The 18,797-nt window shown below is 43.4% G+C and overlaps 1 protein-coding gene across 2 annotated transcripts in view; it reads right to left on the bottom strand.

Annotated features, from left to right (window-relative positions):
- The window catches only part of KLHDC4 (kelch domain containing 4), a 94,347-nt gene that overhangs the window by 52,373 nt on the left and 23,177 nt on the right, over positions 1–18,797 (bottom strand). For both annotated transcript variants that reach the window (XM_069085592.1, XM_069085593.1), the window contains exon 5: positions 15,525–15,661. In XM_069085592.1, coding sequence (XP_068941693.1) covers positions 15,525–15,661 — 137 coding nt within the window. The remainder of the gene's footprint in view (positions 1–15,524; positions 15,662–18,797) is intronic.

Genomic DNA, 18,797 nt, shown 5'->3' with positions numbered 1-18,797 from the left:
TGCTGCCACCAAGAACACCCAAGACATGGTGCCTTCTGACTGAGCTTCTCTCTGGGCTTCCTCAAGAATCCTTTTCACATTCTGGCAGTGGTGGGTGGCGCCTGAGGGCATGTGCAGTGCAAAGTGAGCATGCTGCAGGGAAGGTGCTTGAGACTACAGGGCCAAGTGCTGCCAGAAACACTGCAGAGTCATTAAGCTTTGAATTTAAGTTAATTTTTGGCCTGTACATTCAGAAACCTTTTACTGTGGCCAACAGGGTGGTGACCTATGGTTTAAGAAGCGCCGCTCTAAAGCTGATCCTTGGAGGGAAGAGCCTGTGGCCAAACCACTGGGCGAAGGAAGGCGTTCCAGACAACTAGAACTGCAGGAGAAGCTTCGCCTTTGAGAAGCCGGGCTCTCTAGCACGTCCTTGCTCCAAAGAGGCAGCAGAGAACACAGTCAAGAAAACAGTCACAAGGTAACGGCAGGTCCCCTCTCTGGGCATGTATAGATTCATATGTAGCAATTACAGTGGAAGGCTTCCTCCCTCGGAATGCCTATGGCACTTCCAAGCTCTACCGTGCGATGGAAGATGTTTTCCTGACAGTCTCTCCTCAAGGCTCAGCCTGGGTGCTGGCTTCTCTCATCACGCCCAGATGAAAGCATCCCTCCTCCCGTTTTCCTGGAGTGTTTTCTCTAAATCTCATAACCTCTGTCCCCATTGCTCTATCTCAGATCATGCTTCTGGGATATACGGCAGCCATCTCCTGTACTCCAGCCTCCCTCAGGGCAGAAACTGAACTGGCTTTCACCTCTGGGCCTAGGGCCATGCCTTACACACAGGAGGCGCCCAATGATCACTGAATGTTCTTCGATTTTTAAATGTCACACAACTCTCTCCCCAGTTTGATTTCATGTGAGGAAGACACTGTATTTCACATAATGCTCACTGAACAGCAGATACACCAGTACTTATGGACTACTGAGTCAAATGTACTGAGTCAAATGTACCCGTGACTCTAGGCCAAAGGGGGGTATCTAATGTCACTTGTTATCACACCACAATCCTGAAGCCTGGGAATCTAAAGGGACTCAAGTGTACCTCAGCAAACTGCACATCACAGAGATTCAAATAAGGAGAGAACGAAAAACATGTAAAGAGTGTTCTGATGTTACAAAAGATTGGCGGTGTTGTGGAGAGAGCACCAGGCCTGGAGTCAGGGAGACCCAAGTTCAAATCCAGCCTTGGACACTCACTAGCTGTGTGACCCTAAGCAAGTCACTTAACGCCTGCCTGCCTCAGTTTCCTTTATCGATGAAATGGGAATATTAGCACCTACCTCACAGGGTTGTTATGAGGATCAAATGAAATAGTCATTGTGAAGTGCTTTGCAAACCTTAAAGTACTGTGTAAATAACAGCTATTGTTATTACTAATGTGTTATCCCAGAGTAATGTCAATTCTGAGACGTGTGTACTCTATGGAACAAACTTTTCATTAAACCAAAGAACTGAGAAAGGAAGGGAAAACATTCCAGAAAAGATGTGCTTGATGCCACAACCACCTTTCTCGTACAGTCAAGCTTCTGTGAGTTTGAATGAACATAATCTGAATGCAGCAGATAAAAAGTCAGCAGGAGACCGAGTCTTTGGTGTGATGCACCACAGCCCTCACATGCTCAAGGGTAAGGACCTGCCACTGGCTTCTCCACACAAGGCTCCAGTGTATTGACAATTCTACTGCTTGTTTTGACTTCCCAGCTGAGTCAGCTACGACCACACGGTTAACTCTAATGGCAGCAGCCAAGTTCTATTGTGTTTTGTAACTAAAAAAAGGGGAAATTTTGCTATAAAAAGATTACATCTTCCTATACTCCCCCTCCAGAAAAAAACAAAACCACCAAAAAGCCAGTTTATATTTGAAATTCCAAGAGGCTTTTCAACTGCCATCACTCCTAAATGTAGAGTCGTTAAAAATTAATGTATCCCACTCAGCAAGAAGCCTTTATGCACAGCACAAAAATACATGTGTAATACTGTGGGAGTTGGGCTTTCTGTAGCTTTAGAACCACGGCATTCCAACAGGGAAAGCTGGCACTCGGAGAACACTCCCCAAAGCAACAGAGAGGCAGCCTGCTCCTCCTTCCAGCAGGCCTCAATGGCGACCTCTGTAACAAATGTATATGACACCAAGGTGCATCAGAGGCATTAGTCTTGGCAAAGACTCCCCCTCAGTTTTTGGGTTCCAGGTAGAAGCATAAAATAAATTAATTCCCAAATCTGCAAATAGCTGTTCCTTCTTAACTTACTAGTCTTACTAGTCTTTTTTTTTGTTTGTTTGTTTTAAATTCCAGTGTCTTGTTTTTACATCACCTTTATTTTGGACTATATTCTCTCCCCCACCCCTTACCCAGAAAGCCATCTCTTGAAACCAAGAAAAGAGGGGGGGGAAAGTCAATTTTATCAACACTAACCAATCCCTTGTTGGAGTCTGGCAATATATACAATGTTCTACAGTCAAGTTCGCTTGTATGTGGGGGCTGTAAGAGACATTTTGTCATTAATTTTGTTTAAAAATCAAATACTGGTCATTGTCCCAAGACAGCATCAACAACCAACCCGGCCCTACTCTATGTCGGGTACAAGGGATACAGCCAGGAAAACAGGAGAAAACAGCTCATTCAGTAACTGAGCTTGCTGAAACCTAACTGCTTAAGGAAGCAGTGCAAGGATGCTAACAGCCAGCAGTGACAAATTCAAGATCTAACAGCTCACACTGGCAGGGCACTTTCTCAGACTGTGATGAGAGAGATCTAACAGGCAACAAGAGGGACAGATGCGACTCTAAGTGCAAATGAGGGAAGAGAAGGAAGTCCACCAACAGGCCAGTGACTGGCTTCTGTCTGTGGGCTCTCAGGTCTCCTTGCTGTGGCAGTTAATTTAGACTGGTCAAAATCATCACAAAATATCAATTAGATATCAATGTGATTTCTGTTGCTCTACACACTTAGATTAAAAAAAAAAAACACTTGACAAGCACAAGAGGAAGGAAGCAGGATTAAATACCATTCTAGCTGAAAAAGACCTGGAGGTCTAAGCGGACTACAAACTCATTAAGTCAACAATGACAAGGTAACAGGATTTTTACACCCTGAGGCCAGCTCTCCAGGACTGGGATCACTATTTCATGAAGGGCTCCAGCCATGCTTATTACATTCCCAGATCAATTCGTGCCCCACACTGCTCTGTGTCCTCACTGAAAGCCTAGAGCTTTGGGCCTGGAGTCAGGGACAACTGAGTTCAAATCCAGCTCTGGACACTTATCAGCTAGGTGGTCCTGTGCAAGTCACTTAGCTTGTTTGCCCCAGTTTCCTCATCTGCAAAATCAGAATCCTAAGAGACTTCAAGAGGTCATACAAATCAAATGAGATAATATTTGTACAGCACTTACACTGTACAGCCTGACACACAGCAGGTGCTCTATCAATGCTTATTCCCTTCTCCTTCTTCCCCCTGTGGGGGGCAGGAGACTTCATGGACTAGCATCCACCCAACCACTCACACCCACCCAGAGGCACACAAAACTACTCCACCGAAGCTCTAAGTGATCTGTGAGCTGGGAAGGCTTTGTGGAGAGGAAACCTTAGGTACCTGGAGAACATGGGAATACACTCCAGAGGAGATGAGCAAGAACACAAAGGCAGGACGGGCCAAGGAAACTCCAAGTGGGTGAATAAACCCACCCAGCAGGAACACAGAACCTTCAGGAGAGAGGGGCAGCCGGATGGCCCAGGGGATGGCACTAAGCCTGGAGTCAAGGAGGCCTGACCTCAAAGCTGGTCTCTGGAACTTCCTGTGTGATCCTGGGTAAGTCACTTTACTTCTGTTTACCCCACCTAAAAAATGAGGATAGTGACAGCACCTCCTTCCCAGGAAGCATTTAACCCAGAATGTGGCACAAAGTATTATGTAAACATTAGCTACTGTTATTTTCATTAATAATGCTATTATTATTACTAACGTTAATATCATCTTGCTGGAATTTGGGCATTAGCTGTTAGCAGGAGTCAGTAACAGCTCTGAAAGGTCTCTGACAGGATGGTAGGGGTCATTCAGGATTATCCTCGTGAACATTTTCATACTGGATTAGAAGAAGTTATTCTAGGCAGAGATCCCGGTTAGGAGTTACTGAAATAGTACCAGCATGAGATGGGAGAGCTGCTCTGAATATAGAACAGACTCAAAATTGGTGATTAACTGGATAAGGGGGGAGAGGGAGGAGCCAAAGATAACTCCAAGGATTATAATTTGGGTGCCTAGGAGAATGAAAGAGGGAAATTAGAAAATCAGAAAGCAATATGGTAGAAGGAAGATGACTAATTCAGTTTTGGAGAGGTTAAATTTGGGATGATGGAACGTACTGGTTTGTCTACCCTAACAAAATGTCCAGGTACCTGGGCAGCCCGGGACAAGGAGGAGCCATCATTCCAGCTACAATGGGATCAATACTTTGCTTGACGCAGTTTTGTGGGTGAAAGTCTTGTCTCTTGCATGACTGGCTTTTTTTCTTTTTCTTTCTTTTTATAATATTTAATTTATTTTTCGTTTTCAACATTGACTTCCATAAAATTTTGAGCGTTAAATTTTCTCCCCCTCCTCTTCTTCCCCGAGATGGCAAGGCTCTACTTATACGTTCGTATTAATATATTTTCACATTATTCATGATGTAAAGAAGAATTAGAACTAATGGGAGGAACCACGAGAAAGAAGAAACAAAACAAAACAAAAGGAGAGCAAATAGTCTGCTTCCATCTGCAGTCAGACCCCATAGCTCTTTCTTTAGGTGTGGATAGCATCATGAGTCTTTTGGAGTTGTCTTATATCCTTGCACTGCTGAGAAGGGCTGAGTCTATCAAAGTCAGTCATTGCACAATGGGGCTGTTACTGTATTCTCCTGGTTCTGCTCATTACATTCACCATCAATTCATATAAGTCTTTCTAGGTTTTTCTGAAGTTCACCTGCACATCATTTCCTATAGCACAATAGTATTCCATTACATTCATATACCACAACTTGGTCAGTCATTCCCCAATTGATGGACATTCTCTCAATGTCCAATTCTTGGCCACCACAAAAAGAACTGCTAGAAATATTTTTGTACATGTGGGTCCTTTTCCTGTTTTTATGATCTCTTTGGTATATACATACCTAGAAGTGGTATTTCTGGGTCAAAGGATATGCAGTTTTATAATGCGCTGGGCATAGTTCTAAATTGCTCTCCACAATGATGATCAACTAGTTCACAACTCCATCAACAATGCATTAGTGTTTCAATTTTCCCACATCTTCTCCAACATTTATCATATTTTGTCATGTTAGTCAATCTGATAGGTGTGATGTGGTACCTCTGTTGTTTTGATTTTCATTTCTCTAATCATTAATGATTTAGAGCAATTTTTCATATGACTATAGATAGCTTTAATTTCTTCATCTGAAAACTGACTGTTCATATCCTCTGACCATTTATCAACTGGGGAATGACTTGTATTCTTATAAATTTGACTCAGTTCTCTTTTAGAAATGAAGTCTTTGTCAGAGACACTATCAAAATTTTCCCCCAGTTTTCTGCTTCCCTTCTAATCTTGGTTGCATTAGCTTTGTTTATGCAAAGCCTTTTTAATTTAATGTAATCAAAATCATCCATTCTGTATTTCATAATGTTCTCTATCTCTTGTTTGGTTATAAATTCTTCCCTAGATAGAATATAGATCTGACAGGTAAACTATTCCTTGCTCTCGTACTTTAGCCTTTATATCTAAATTGGGTACCCATTTTGACTTTATCTAGGAATAGAATGTAAGACACTGGTCTATGCCTAGTTTCTGCCATACTATTTTACAGTTTTCCCAGCAGTTTTTGTGAGTTCTTATCCCAGAAGCTGGAGTCTATGGATTTATCAAATAGTAGATTATTATAGTCCTTGACTATTGTGTCCTGCATACTTAACCTATTCCACTGATCCACCATTCTATTTCTTAGCCAGTACGAAGTAGTTCTGATGACTGCTGCTTCATAATACAATTTAAGATCTCGTACAGCTAGGCCACTTTCCCTTGCATTTCTTTTCATTAATTGTCTTGATATTCTGGAGCTTTTGTTCTTTCAGATGAATCTTATTTTTTTAGTTCTACAACGTAATTTCTTGGTACTTTGGTATGGCACTGAATAAGTAAATTAATTTAGGTAGAACTGTTATTTTTATCATATTAGCTAGGCCTACACATGAGTAACTGATATTTTTTCAATTATTTAGATCTGATTTTATTTGTGTGAAGTGTTTTGCAATTGTGCATAGTTCCAGCAGGTAGACTCCCAAATATTTTATAATATCTACAGTAACTTTAAATGGAATTTCTCTTTCTATCTCTTGCTGTTGGGCTTTGTAATACATAGAAATGTCTATAATTTATGTGGGTTTATTTTATATGCTGCAACTTTACTAAAGTTGTTTATCATTTCAAGCAATTTTTTACTTGATTCTCTAGGATTCTCTAAGTATACCATCATATCACCTGCTAAAAATTAAAGCTTTGTTTCTTCTTTATTTTAATTCCTTCATTTTCTTTTTCTTCTCTCATTGCTAAAGCTAACATCTCTAGTACAATAATGAACAGTGGTGATAATGTACATCCCTGCTTCACCCTCGATCTTACTGGAAATGCTTCTAGCTTACCCTCCTTACACATAATGCTTGCTGATGGCTTTAGGTGGATGCTTCCTGTTGTTTTAAGGAAGATGCCATTTATTCCTATGCTCTCTAATGTTTTTAATATGAATGGGTATTGTTTTGTCAAATGATTTTCCTGCATCTGTTGAGATAACCATATGATTTCTGTTACTTTTGCTGTTGGTGTGATTACAGTGAGTTTTCCTAATACTGAACTAGCCCTGCATTCTTGGCATAAATCCCATTTGGTCACAGTGTGTTATGCTTGAGATAAGTTGCTGTAATCTCCTTGCTAATATTTTATTTAAAATTTCTGCATCTATATTCATGAAGGAAATTGGATTATAATTTTTGTAACTGGCTATTTAAAAAAAAATCACACATGTGTACAGGCTAGACCTCTTTCCCTCCGCTTAAATTTCCTGCCTGTTTTGACTGTGGACATACAGATGCACCTTGCATACTCTGCTCCTCCTGTAGTGTCAAAGAAAAGAGGAAAAAGTGCTTTCAGCACTTAAAGCCCCACCTCACCGAACAAAACTGGACTGAGAGTATGATCAGACGTGGGTGGTTTGATTTCTGGCTTCCCTCCTGAAATGTTATGGGTACATGTTTGTGCGTGGCTATGTGCACAACTCAGGAAAGCTTTCTAAGTAATTATTACTTAAAAAATAAAAAGTTAATGGGCGGCCAGGTGGCTCAGCGAGTAAGAGCACCGGCTCCAGTGTCAGGATGACCTGGGGATCAAATCTGGGCTCAGATACTTAGCACCACACCAAGAAATAACTGGCCGTGTAACCTTGAGCAAGTTACTTAACCCCGATTGCTTAAAATAAATAAATAAATAAAAAAGCTAGAGAGAACATCGGTAGATGACCAACACTTGGCAGTGGCTGTTGGCCTTTGTCCCATAAAACAAAATGTTGAAGTGATGAAACCAATGATAACAGCTTCACTGGGAATTCAGTTTTCCTGATTCTCACTGGGCTATATGTTTCTCCTCTCTGTTCTAAATCTTTATGATGGTGTCAATCAAAATGCTTCCACTACCAAAATGAGCCATGGGTGTGCATTAAGCACGAATAGAAAGGAGCATCACTATATGGCCCTTTGATTGCCAAAATAACTGTAGGAGGGGCAATGCTCCGATCCCAGGGCAATCTGCCTGCTTTGGGTCATTAGAACAATGAATGGGAGAGACACCCCTGAGTGACTGCGGTCTCCCCAACACCCCTTTGTAGGCTTTAAGGTATCATCAGTGATAGGAATATTACCACCATGCCAGCCTTAGCCTTCAAAGATATTAAACAGCCAGTACTGAAATTCCATCAAGCATACCTGGTCTCTCACTACCAGTATATTAAAGTGGCTTTCCTGAAGACTTCTTTTCTTCTTTTTGATTTATGAAAGAATCTGCCATGCACAGTTTTTATATAATTGGAAATTTTACCAACACTTTTAAAATTCGTTTTTTAATGGTCTAGGACTATGGTTCGGTCAGCGTAGGGAGCTCCTACTGTGTAAACTCCTCCCACTAAGGCAATTCAGCAATTATTTCATCTGCAACTTGAAGTCAGAGACAAGGTGTGCAGCAGACAGATGGCCAGTCCTAGAATCAGAAAGACCTGAGTTCAAGTCCTTCCTTGTACCCATAAAATAGCTGGTGGACCAAGAGTGAGTCATGTAATCTCTCAATAACCAAGGGAACCTATGAGATCACCCCTTCAAAAATAACCAAGAGGATGACCTCCCAAAAAGAAAACTGTCAATGTTGGAAGGGCTATGGGAAAACAGTCATGCTAATTCATCACTGGTGATGACTGGTCCAAGAATCAGGCAAGAAGAATCACTAAGTTTTTCATCCCCTAAGACTCAGCGATCCCACAATAAGGCCTATACTCCAAGAAAAAAGAGGGAAAAAACAAAGACCCAATAAATAACAGTGTTCAGAGAATCATTCTTTGTGGTAGTGAAGAGCTATCAACAAAATGAAAGCCCAATAACTGGGGAATGGGTAGAATATTACTGCACATTAAGAAATTGTGCACATGAGGAATTCAGGGAAGCATGGGACAATTTTTAGAAACTCGCAGAGAGAAACAAACAGAAACATAAAAACAATAGACACAGTGACCACAATAATGTAAATGAAAAGAAAATCAAACTCTGAGCCCTACATAACAGAGACGGCTCAGTGGAGTCAGGAAGACTAGAGCTCAAAGCCTGCCTCAGAGAGTTATGAGTTGTAGAACAGCAGATAAGCTGCTTAACCTTGGAGCCTCAGCTCCCTCCTCAGTAAAGTGAAGGCGGCTGGGCCGGCTGGCCTCTGAGGCCTCTTTCAGCTGTACATCTACTATCCAATGAGCAGAGAGATGACCAACGGCAAGAGCTGGACATAACATCATATAGCTTGTCAGACTCGTGTGTGTGTGTGTGTGTGTGTGTGTGTGTTTTACAGAAAGGAGATCAATCTCAACCCCCCCATCAGGAACAAAATTCTAACTCAGCCTGGGTACACACAAGCTCTAATGGCCTCAGCTTCCTCAGCCACAAAAACAGAGATCACTCACCTGATGATCTCCCAGACTTCAGAAGTAAAGATGTGACTAAGAGTCATTCCTCACGGGTTAAGTGTTCAAAGGTTCTAAAAAGGTTCAGCTTGCAAACTACTGATGATTGCCTACACAAGAGTTTGCTCCCAATAACGCACAAGATGAAAGCAGAGGGGAGATGCCTGGGGGGAGGCTTCACCTGGCCCCCATGTACACGAAGCAACAAGAACAGGTAACACTGCGGATGTCCGTGCAGTAGGGAATGGTTAAAAAGGTTGTGGTTCACAACTGTAACAAAAGAAGTGACGAAGAGATCTATAAGTGGGAAGGTCTTCGTCTTACAGATGAGGATACTGAGGCACAGAGAGTGTAAATCACTTGCCCAGGGTCACACGGCTATGAGGGCCATGACTCTTAAGTATCAGTGATAAAAGGGAAGTTAAGTAGAACCAGGGAAACTAAAATAAACAATGGCCACAACAAGGTCAACAGAAAGAGCCAGAAAAGAAAACTAGTCATGCTGTATAAGACAGTGACCAAGCTGCGGCAAGGGGTGCCTTCCCCCACCCCATCCTTGCAGAAGTCAGGGACCACAGGTGGGAAATGGCCCATTTACTGCCAGACTTCACTGGGGATGATCTGTTTTCCTCTTTTTAAAAAAAGAAAACAAGACAAATCCCCAACCCCTTTATTATAGGGAACAGGCATCTAGGTAGAGGAAGGGGCAAAAATATATTTATAAATGAAGGTGAGAAAAAAAAAACCAGGAGATGTCAATAAATCTTTTTAAGGGCTGAGAAATGACCAATGAAACAGATCAAGCTGAAAAGTAAAATGAGGGCCAGGCTTAAGATGAGTGTCTGTGCTTCCCACAAGACAAGACTCTTCATGTTCCTGGAAGCCTCGACCAACAAGGAGCTGGGAAGAGTCACCTCCCAGAGAGCTGCTGAGAAGAATCTTCCTTCTCTGTGTTTGCTCCATCTCACTTTTTCCTTTCAGATCAATACAACGTGGGACAACGGGCAGGGAGAGAAGAGGAGAGGAGAAAAACGTGAGCAGGTATGTCGTAACTTAAAGCACAGTGAGCCCAATGTTCTGCCCATGCCAGCTATGACATCGAGGGAACCGACGACCCATACAACAGTGTGTCTGCCCACTGCCAGCTGGCCTCCACCTCAGCAACCCCAAAACTGAGCCCTGCTCCGCGCAGAGTCTGGCCTGTTTTAATCATTAGTCTGCCTACATTTTCCCATGGCTATACCGTGCTCTGCCAATTAAAAGTGTGCTGTGCTTATTAAAGGAAGCTCTAATAAAGAGCTGTTACCACCTGAAGTGAAAATCACATTTTATAAAAATTATTGTTATAAAAACAATACTTACTTTATTCTCCATTTCTAAAATCGAGATTCTACCACTGCTTTAGAAATTCAAGTGCTCCTGGTTCCTGGGTAATTACCACACACCATCACAGGAGCTAAGGCAACAGTGGAAGGCTGGGCTCCAAGAGCCCCTCAGAACCCTCCTGGTGGTTACGGGGGACAGAGAGCTGGCCCTGCAGCTCAAATCCACCGCAGACAAGCACTCCATCTCCGTCTCACTCAGCTTCCGCATCTGCAAAATGGGGATTCCAACAGCACCGACCAGGCAGGACTGCTGTGAGGGTCCAGTGAGATGACAGTGCCCAGTGCCCAGCACACCATAGGTGCTGTATAAACAGGGGCCAGAACAGTGCTTGTGATTATTCTCAAGTGCCTTTCCTCCTCCCTGCTCAGTAAGTGTGTTAAGTAGCAAAGAGGGGCCTCTGCCAGCCTGTGCGCCAGACCTGAGGACTCTCTTATGGAATCAGAGAAGAAAACACTTTATTCAGGACCAAGTCTGAGCTGGAAGGGGGGACTTTCGAAGCTGCCAGGCCCCCCTACACAACAACATGATAACAGTAACAGCTGACACTTGTAAAGCATGTCAGAGTTTACAAAGTGTAAACTCTGGGTTTAAACATGTATAAACATGGGTTATATTCTTTGACCCTTACAACAACCTTGTGAAGTAGGTGCCGTTATCATCCCCGTGGCAGACAAGGAGAGAGGTTAAATGACTTTTCCAGGATCACCAAGGCTAGTAAATGTCTGAGGTTAGATTTCAACTCATGTCTTCATGACTGAACCCAATACTCTAACCACAGTATCACCGTGCTGCCCACAAGAGGTCCCTGAACTTTAGCTGAAGGTCTCCTGTGAGGGGGAGCCCACTTTGTGCCAATGGATCCCCTTCCACTTTGGCACGTCCCTAGAAGTTAGGAGGTGCTCCTAAGATAAGCCCCGATTAGCCCCTCTGCACCTCCCCTCCCCTGCTGTGCCCAGCTCAGCCCCTGGGGCCGAGCAGAACAAGGCTACTCTCCCTTCCACAGGCCACATGCTGCAGAGACTTGAGGGCAGATGGTGCATCCCCAATGATTCTGCTCCAGCAGGACCTGTGTTCCCTCACCACTTTGGTGCAGGACAAAATGCAGCACTGGCCTGAAATCAGAAGACTTGAATCCAGACCTTGGTCCCACTGAAAAGCTGTTCTACCACTGAGGCAACCTAACCTCTTCACTCCTTGCGCATCTTTCTATAACTGCTAGGGGCAGGTGACTGGCGAATCTGCATCAATGGTAGGACTCCCCAGGCCAGGGAAAGCAAGAAAACAGATTTCTTCTAGCTGGTACGAAATAGGCATCTGGGCAAGAAAAATTCAGGGACAAAAGATCTAACTGGTTTTTTGCAGAATGGGCATTTTTATTTAAGGGATTACATGGAAAGACATTTTAGGAAATTGAGTGTCTACCCAAAGAACCAGACAGACCCAGGAAGATGAGTAGGCCAAGGAGTACCTTGTGTAGACAGATATCAAGGACACAGCAAGGTAAAAAGATGATGAGACAAAAAAGAGAAGAGAAGCTGCCATCTCTCACCAGGATGTCACAGACACTATTTCTGTTTCCTACAGGCAATTCTGAACACTGAACTTCGTTTCTTTTCTGAGGGCATCATTACAGTACACATATGCAAAATGGTAGTTAACTGCATTTTATGGATGACGAGGACCCCGCAGATGTTAGTTTGCTTTAAACACTAATGCAAATTTGGGAGCCAAGCTTGGGACTGACCTTTACTTTGTCCCTTGTCTTCCAATTCTGGACTCGGCATACACTGTCCCCTTAAAGCCTGTTCAAGTATTTCCGTATACTAAATACAAACCAATATCTACTTATGAAATTCATTCCTCAAACCCTGGTGGCAGATCTGAACACTGGAAAATTATGGCTTTCAGGAACTTTTATTCATGTTATTCATTTCCCCAATAACTGCTCCTGGTTCATGGTTAGCCTGAGTCACTAGAAGAAAAAGAAGACTGTCTGACAGTGACAGCCACGGGGAACAACAATGTGGAGGGATCAAAGCCAAGGTGGAATTACAAAGATCTTCTATGGCCCCTTTTATCTAGGGCCTGCGACTGAGAGGTCAAATTAAAATGGCAGCTAAGCCTTGGCTTCAGCATTAAAAGCCACACAACAATGCTAGGCTGCTGCATCTAGCTTCAAAGCAGAGTTTCTTTTGATGGACTTATTCCCAATAGGAGATTATGTTTTTGGCTAATACACCCTAAACAGAACACAAGTTAAAATGATAGCACCCCAAGTTGTACACTTGTTTGCAAAGCACAAAAAAGGGCTTTCTGCAGCTGAAAAACCCTAATGGCTCTTACTTACATCTCATCCCCTAAAATGTTCCCATGTGGTCAAGTGTTAATGCATCATTTTCTCCACAAAGGAGGAAAAAATAATCAACATTATTTTAAAATAGGAAATAATAGGAACCACTGGCTTTAGACAATGACTCAACACACAAAATACAATTCAAGTCCTTTCTTAAGGCACTAAAATGAGAACCTTCACTGTGTTATTATTGGGATGAAAATGTTTTTACTAAGAAATAACAGGCTTTCTGTACCTCATCTGTAAAATGGGGGCACAGTTGTCCTCTAAAAAATAAAAGAGGGGCGGCCAGGTAGCACAGCGAGTAAGAGCACCGGCTCCAGTGTCGGTATGACCTGGGGATCGAATCCCAGGCTCAGACACTTAGCACCCACCCAGAAACACCTGGCCGTGTAACCTTGAGCAAGTTACTTAACCCCGATTGCTTTTAAAAAAATAAATAAATAAAAAGAAAAGAAAAAAAACTACTCTAAAGCAACTGAACAAAACGACACACTAGGAGAAATTCTAAAGATTCATAATGTAGACTGGCAATGTGACTTTAAGACACCCTTCTTGGGCATCCTTATGCCCTCATATGTACTATGATGACGATGATAGATGATGACAGCATCAGGAGCTCAGGAGCGGGATCTGGACTCAAAAGGTCTCAGGTTCAATGGCTGGTTCTGCTACTTCCTAAATGTGACCCAGAGAGTAAAGTGATTTCACTTCCCTGGGCCTCAGTTTCTTCATCTGTAAAACAAGGGGGTTTACAGCAGAGAGCTGCTGAGGAGCCTGCCAGGTCTACATCTATGATCCCACTAATAAAAATCACACACATTTATACAGCACTCTTAAGACTTCTAAATATCATAATCTCAAACAAGGTGATGACATCTTAAAAACATTCTGTTAAACCTATGCCTTGGAAAACTTCTTTATGTCTTTCTACATGAATTCAAGGGCTTATCTGGAAAGAGGGTAGGAGGAATGATACAGCATAAAAGTATAATGAAATGATGGGTGATACTGCCCTTGGTGTCTGGGTATTAAATTTCTCAAAATGGAAAAAAGAAAGAGTTCAAGTCTCACTGTAGAGAGTCATTATCAATTCACAGATGAAAAGAATTAACTGCATCTACAAACAGATCCACCGAGGACTGAAACATTCTGTTTTCTTTTCAAAGAAGCTAAGTAGGAAAATGGGAGAGAGAGAAGCCAGTCAAAAGATAACCAATGGAACCAATTATTCTTCTGGAGACAAATTAATGCTGCCATCCACTTCTTCTCTGGCAAATGAACCAAGGTCAGTGGGGTCATTTTTACCTTGCAGGTGCATGGTAAGCTCTGTATACAATCATTAGTCTATCACCTCTAGGTCTCAAACCAATTAGAGCAAGCCCAACACTGCTGCTTTTGAGCGCTAAGAGTAGGCATTAAACATCTCCCTTTTAACAGCAATGACCTTCCCTAAAGTGAGGATGGTTACTTGGATTTGAACAGTCCATTAAATGACTTTACTAATTTCATAACAAAACAGACACCATTTCTTGCTCATTTCGCTACACCAAAGTAGCTTCTTGTTCACTGTTCTGAAAAGTACAGATAGTAGGATCCCCTTTTGAAAGGTCTCGGTGCAATTTAATGCTGGGCTCAAAACTGCATTAGGAAAAAGCTCAACGTCATCTCTGTTTAATTATGGCAAAAGTAACGATGCACCTTAATTCCTGATTTTAAATCTGTCTGATTCCACTATGTGGGTACTTCCCTTGTCTCAAGAATTTGTTTTATTAATGGCTGAGAATTTGGAAAAAAAAATCCTAAGAAAATGATGCATTGGCTCCAAATAGGCTCACACAGCCCCCATGGAGGCAGGCCCTGACAACTTTTCGAGAGAATCACGTTATAGATATGTACATAAATCCAAAGTCTGATAAAAGACAAAGAGGGCCGGGGTCACCCATCTATGCCATTCTGTCAGCCTCAGAGAGCCTGGTCCTTCTAAGAGGAACTTAAAGGCTTCTCTCTCCCCTGCCCTTGCCCCCTCTACTAATTCTTTGTGAACCAGACACTGAAGGAAGGCTTCTGTCAGAATCACACCACAACTCTGCAGGGAACAGGCCCATTACAGGCAATCTCGGAACCCAGGATTCACCTTTAAAGAAAGACAGATGGTTCAATGGAAAAAAAAAAAAGCATTAAAATATGATGGATGTGGATGTTGAGAGCAGGGGAAGAGAAGAGCTGAAGCCCAGTGCTGATCAAGGCAGATAATGGAGAGCAGTTAAACAAAGCCAGGCAGCAGAAGGCAGCTCATCGAGGTGACAAATATACTGTTAGATAAAGGGACTCCAAATCGATTCCTTTGTCTTTCAGCTAACATGGAGGTATCTTTCTGAGGGCTCTGTTTGCTTCCATTGTGCCAAGTTCGGGCATTTCTGAGACACAAACCTAACAAACCTAGGAAGAAATGAAGTAGTTGGGAAAACAGCAGCAAAGACTTGGGCAGGGCACCAAGCATCTTACTTGATTTGTTCCCAAGTCCTGGTGGCCAAATGCAGAACCCAGAGATCTTTATAGTGGTAGAACTGTTCTCCATCAGGAGAAGCAAACTCTCCTCCAAACACCCACAGCTGTCCGCCTCCTTGCGGGACCACTGCTACCTGCCGAGAGAGTAAACAAAGAGATGCTAGGGTTACCTATCTATACCATTCTGTAAACGAGAGTAAAGACCACTCCTGGTCTGATTCCCATGCTGACCCCGTGCTTGAGGTTATCAATGATCACTGCTGCATTCACTGCTCCTTCATGAGAGATGAAGTGTAGTACCAACAGGCACAAGCCTCCTGTTCACAGACCCGCCACAGGCTCCCATACTCACTCACGCTCTGGCACTTGGGCACTGAATCAGAGATGTAGCAAAGACTCTCTCTTCAAATTCCCTCATACTCACCCCTCTATGACCCAGGAGGCTCTGAGTTTAAGGGCCCGGGCAGCTTCCTGAGTGTGTGATGAATTAATACCCTAAGGAGAACAGGCCATTCTTGGGGCAGGAGAAGCACTGTGCATGCCCCTTCTCCAGCCTAGACTGTGGCAGGAATGCAAGCACTGACCATGGTCCCTTCAGGTCACTCTGCACACCTGCTGGAACGTAGATTCTCCATCCCTGCAGGTCTCGCCTGGAGAGCTGCCAAGAGGGAGCGTATTAGTGTCAGCTCCAGTGCACGCCCTCCTCACCTCACTACTTAAGAAAACCTCGGCAGCCTCAGTCCATCCTGCTTCCCTTCCCTGCTCTTACTCGGCTCCTCTTTCCCTCTTCCCTACCTCCTTTCCCCTTCTCCACCTCACAGAAGTCTTTCTCCCCCCCTAGTTCTGGCTTTTCATATCCTTCACTACAAATCCTTCTTCTCTGTATCTTCCTTCAACTTTCAAGTCCTTCCATGTTTCCCCTCCCCAGACCCAATCTCTGGCCTTCTTTTCCAATTCCAAACCCTTCACATTACCTTCTCACATCCTTCTCCACTCAAGTCTTTCTCCTGGCTCTTCTCACACAACCTTCTCTCACAAAAGCCAGAAGTGGAATCTAGAGACTAGCTCCCCCAGAAAATTCACTCTGGCATCTCTGCTCGTGGACAGTGATGTCCAAGTCAGTGAAAACAATTGAGGACTTGGAGCAAGAAGGCAGGCTCAAGTCCCTGCTAGTCACTGGATATTAGAGAAAACTAGCCTTCAAGTCAGGAGGTCCAGGTTCAATGCCTGTCTCCACTGCTTCTGACCTGGGTGACGTAGGGCAAGTGACCTGACATCTCTGGGCCTCACAGATCATTGATTTAGAGCAAGGGGCCTCAGAGGCCATTGGTGCAAACCTCCCATTTTACCAATGAGGAAACTGAAGCTGAGAACATGGGAGGGAATTCTGTAAGGTCACCTAGGCAGAAAGGAGCAGAAGTGGCCTTTCCTCCAGTTCTAGAGTCACTCCCGCGCTACAAGAACCTACAAAACAGAGGACAAAACTGGACTGGACCACTTGCAATGTCCCTTCCAGCCAAAGAGCAATTATCCTAAGACTACTCTGAACTACGGCTGTAAATGTATGGCCCATTTATTCCATGATGTGAGGAGGGCACTCTGCAGATCTAAAGCACTATGCAATGTGAACATATCCTTCCAGGAAATTCTCTAAGCCCAAATCTAGGAAGAAAGGCATCAATGCCTGGGATTAGAGGTGCTTTCTGTATTACAGAGACCTGTAACATAAAGTATCTTTAAGGTAAGCCTAAGCCTGAAAGCCTGCCTTTGTGGGTCAGGGCGCTTCAAGAACATATCATTTGGGGAGTGAGAGTGTTCTCTCCTTGACTCTGATGATAACCACATAACTCAGGCAAAGGATTTCAGGAGTCGTCACTAAAAAATTCATTTTCCTACAGTCAGCCTGATGACGACTTTCGATCTAATACATTTTTAAACTATTAGACCTAGATGAAATATTAGAAGTCTCCAGTATAGGAGCTCTTCACCTGAAGTCCAAGGACCCTAAAAGGCCCATGGGCAGGTATCAAGGGGCCTTAAAGCTGCAGTGGGAAAAAAAAAAAAAAAACTTGCTTCTTTATGTCAAGAGAACAAGGTTCCTGTGCAAATCTGTTTTATTTTATGTATTTTTTTAAAAAAACACGACTTTCCAGACGGCTATTGAGGAGTTGAACATATAAAACATTAAGAACCTCTGTTCTGTCAACACCTTCATTTTCCAGCTGCAAAACCAAGCCTGAGTGTTAGCTAGTATGGCTCTGTGGCCAAAGACAAGCACCAGACAGTGGCAGCAGAAACATTCATAAGAAGGCAAAATTAAGTAAAAACAGAAGATGCCCCCAACCAAGAGAGACTGAGAAAAAACCCTGCAACTTAAGAGATCCCCAAATTTTCCAGGAGATAGAGGTGGACAACAAAGTCTTAGCAGAAGAGAAAATTCTAATGAAGGAACATCCCTAACTACTCCTTGACTGCAACCAGCCAGAAAAGGGGCAAGAGACGGGTAAAAATCCAGGAATAGCGACTGAGTAATGCCTGATCCTACTCACAAGGATCACTCCTGCATCCAACAACACACAGTCCTTAACTTTCAAGGGAACCCAAGAAGCTTCAAAATGTCACAAAATAATTTATACACATCAAAGACAGGTGTCCACCTGCCCAAGCAGCTGTGGACTGGCACAGATGAAGAGGACGCCATTTGTGTTGGCTTTCCTTCTCCATTAGCCAAGGACAGGTATTAATTAATGCGAGGACATGGCCAGGGGCAGTCAATGATGCAGTGCTTCTGACAGTCAGCATTAAAGATAACACACAGGCGACCCGCCAATATGTGAGTTTTCTGTATCGTGAGTCTTTTTAAAGGGCAGAGGGAGGATCCAGTCTGCAGTGCCCTGCTGGCATGCCACCTGCTGGACAGTAGCACGTCCAAAGCCCTCCTCACGCACCTTCGGGCCCCGCTACCTCAGGTGAGCAGGGCAGTGCTTATACGATTCTCACTAGAGCGTGGGCATGAGTCTTGGGCTGTAATGTACGAGGTCCAGCCAGGTCCACCACAGCTAGAAGCCTCCAAGTTTATCTCTGTAAAACGTTCAGTAAAAAGCATGGCACAAGCGGAAGGGGAAAGAGAATCCACATGCAGAGAAAGAACTAGAGTCTGAAGGCAGACTGAAGCCAACTGCTCACCCTCTCTGTCTTTTGTTTTGTCCCTTCTTTCTCAGTATTCACTACACTGGTTATAATCCTCCTTCACAACTATATTTGATTGCA

The sequence above is a fragment of the Petaurus breviceps genome, unplaced genomic scaffold (assembly GCF_028583685.1).
Source record: "Petaurus breviceps papuanus isolate PSGF00001 unplaced genomic scaffold, PetGlider_PUasm1.0 176, whole genome shotgun sequence".
Lineage (NCBI taxonomy): Eukaryota > Metazoa > Chordata > Mammalia > Diprotodontia > Petauridae > Petaurus > Petaurus breviceps.
The sequence above is the reverse complement of the archived record's forward strand: the minus strand, read 5'-3'. Positions and strand labels throughout refer to the sequence as shown.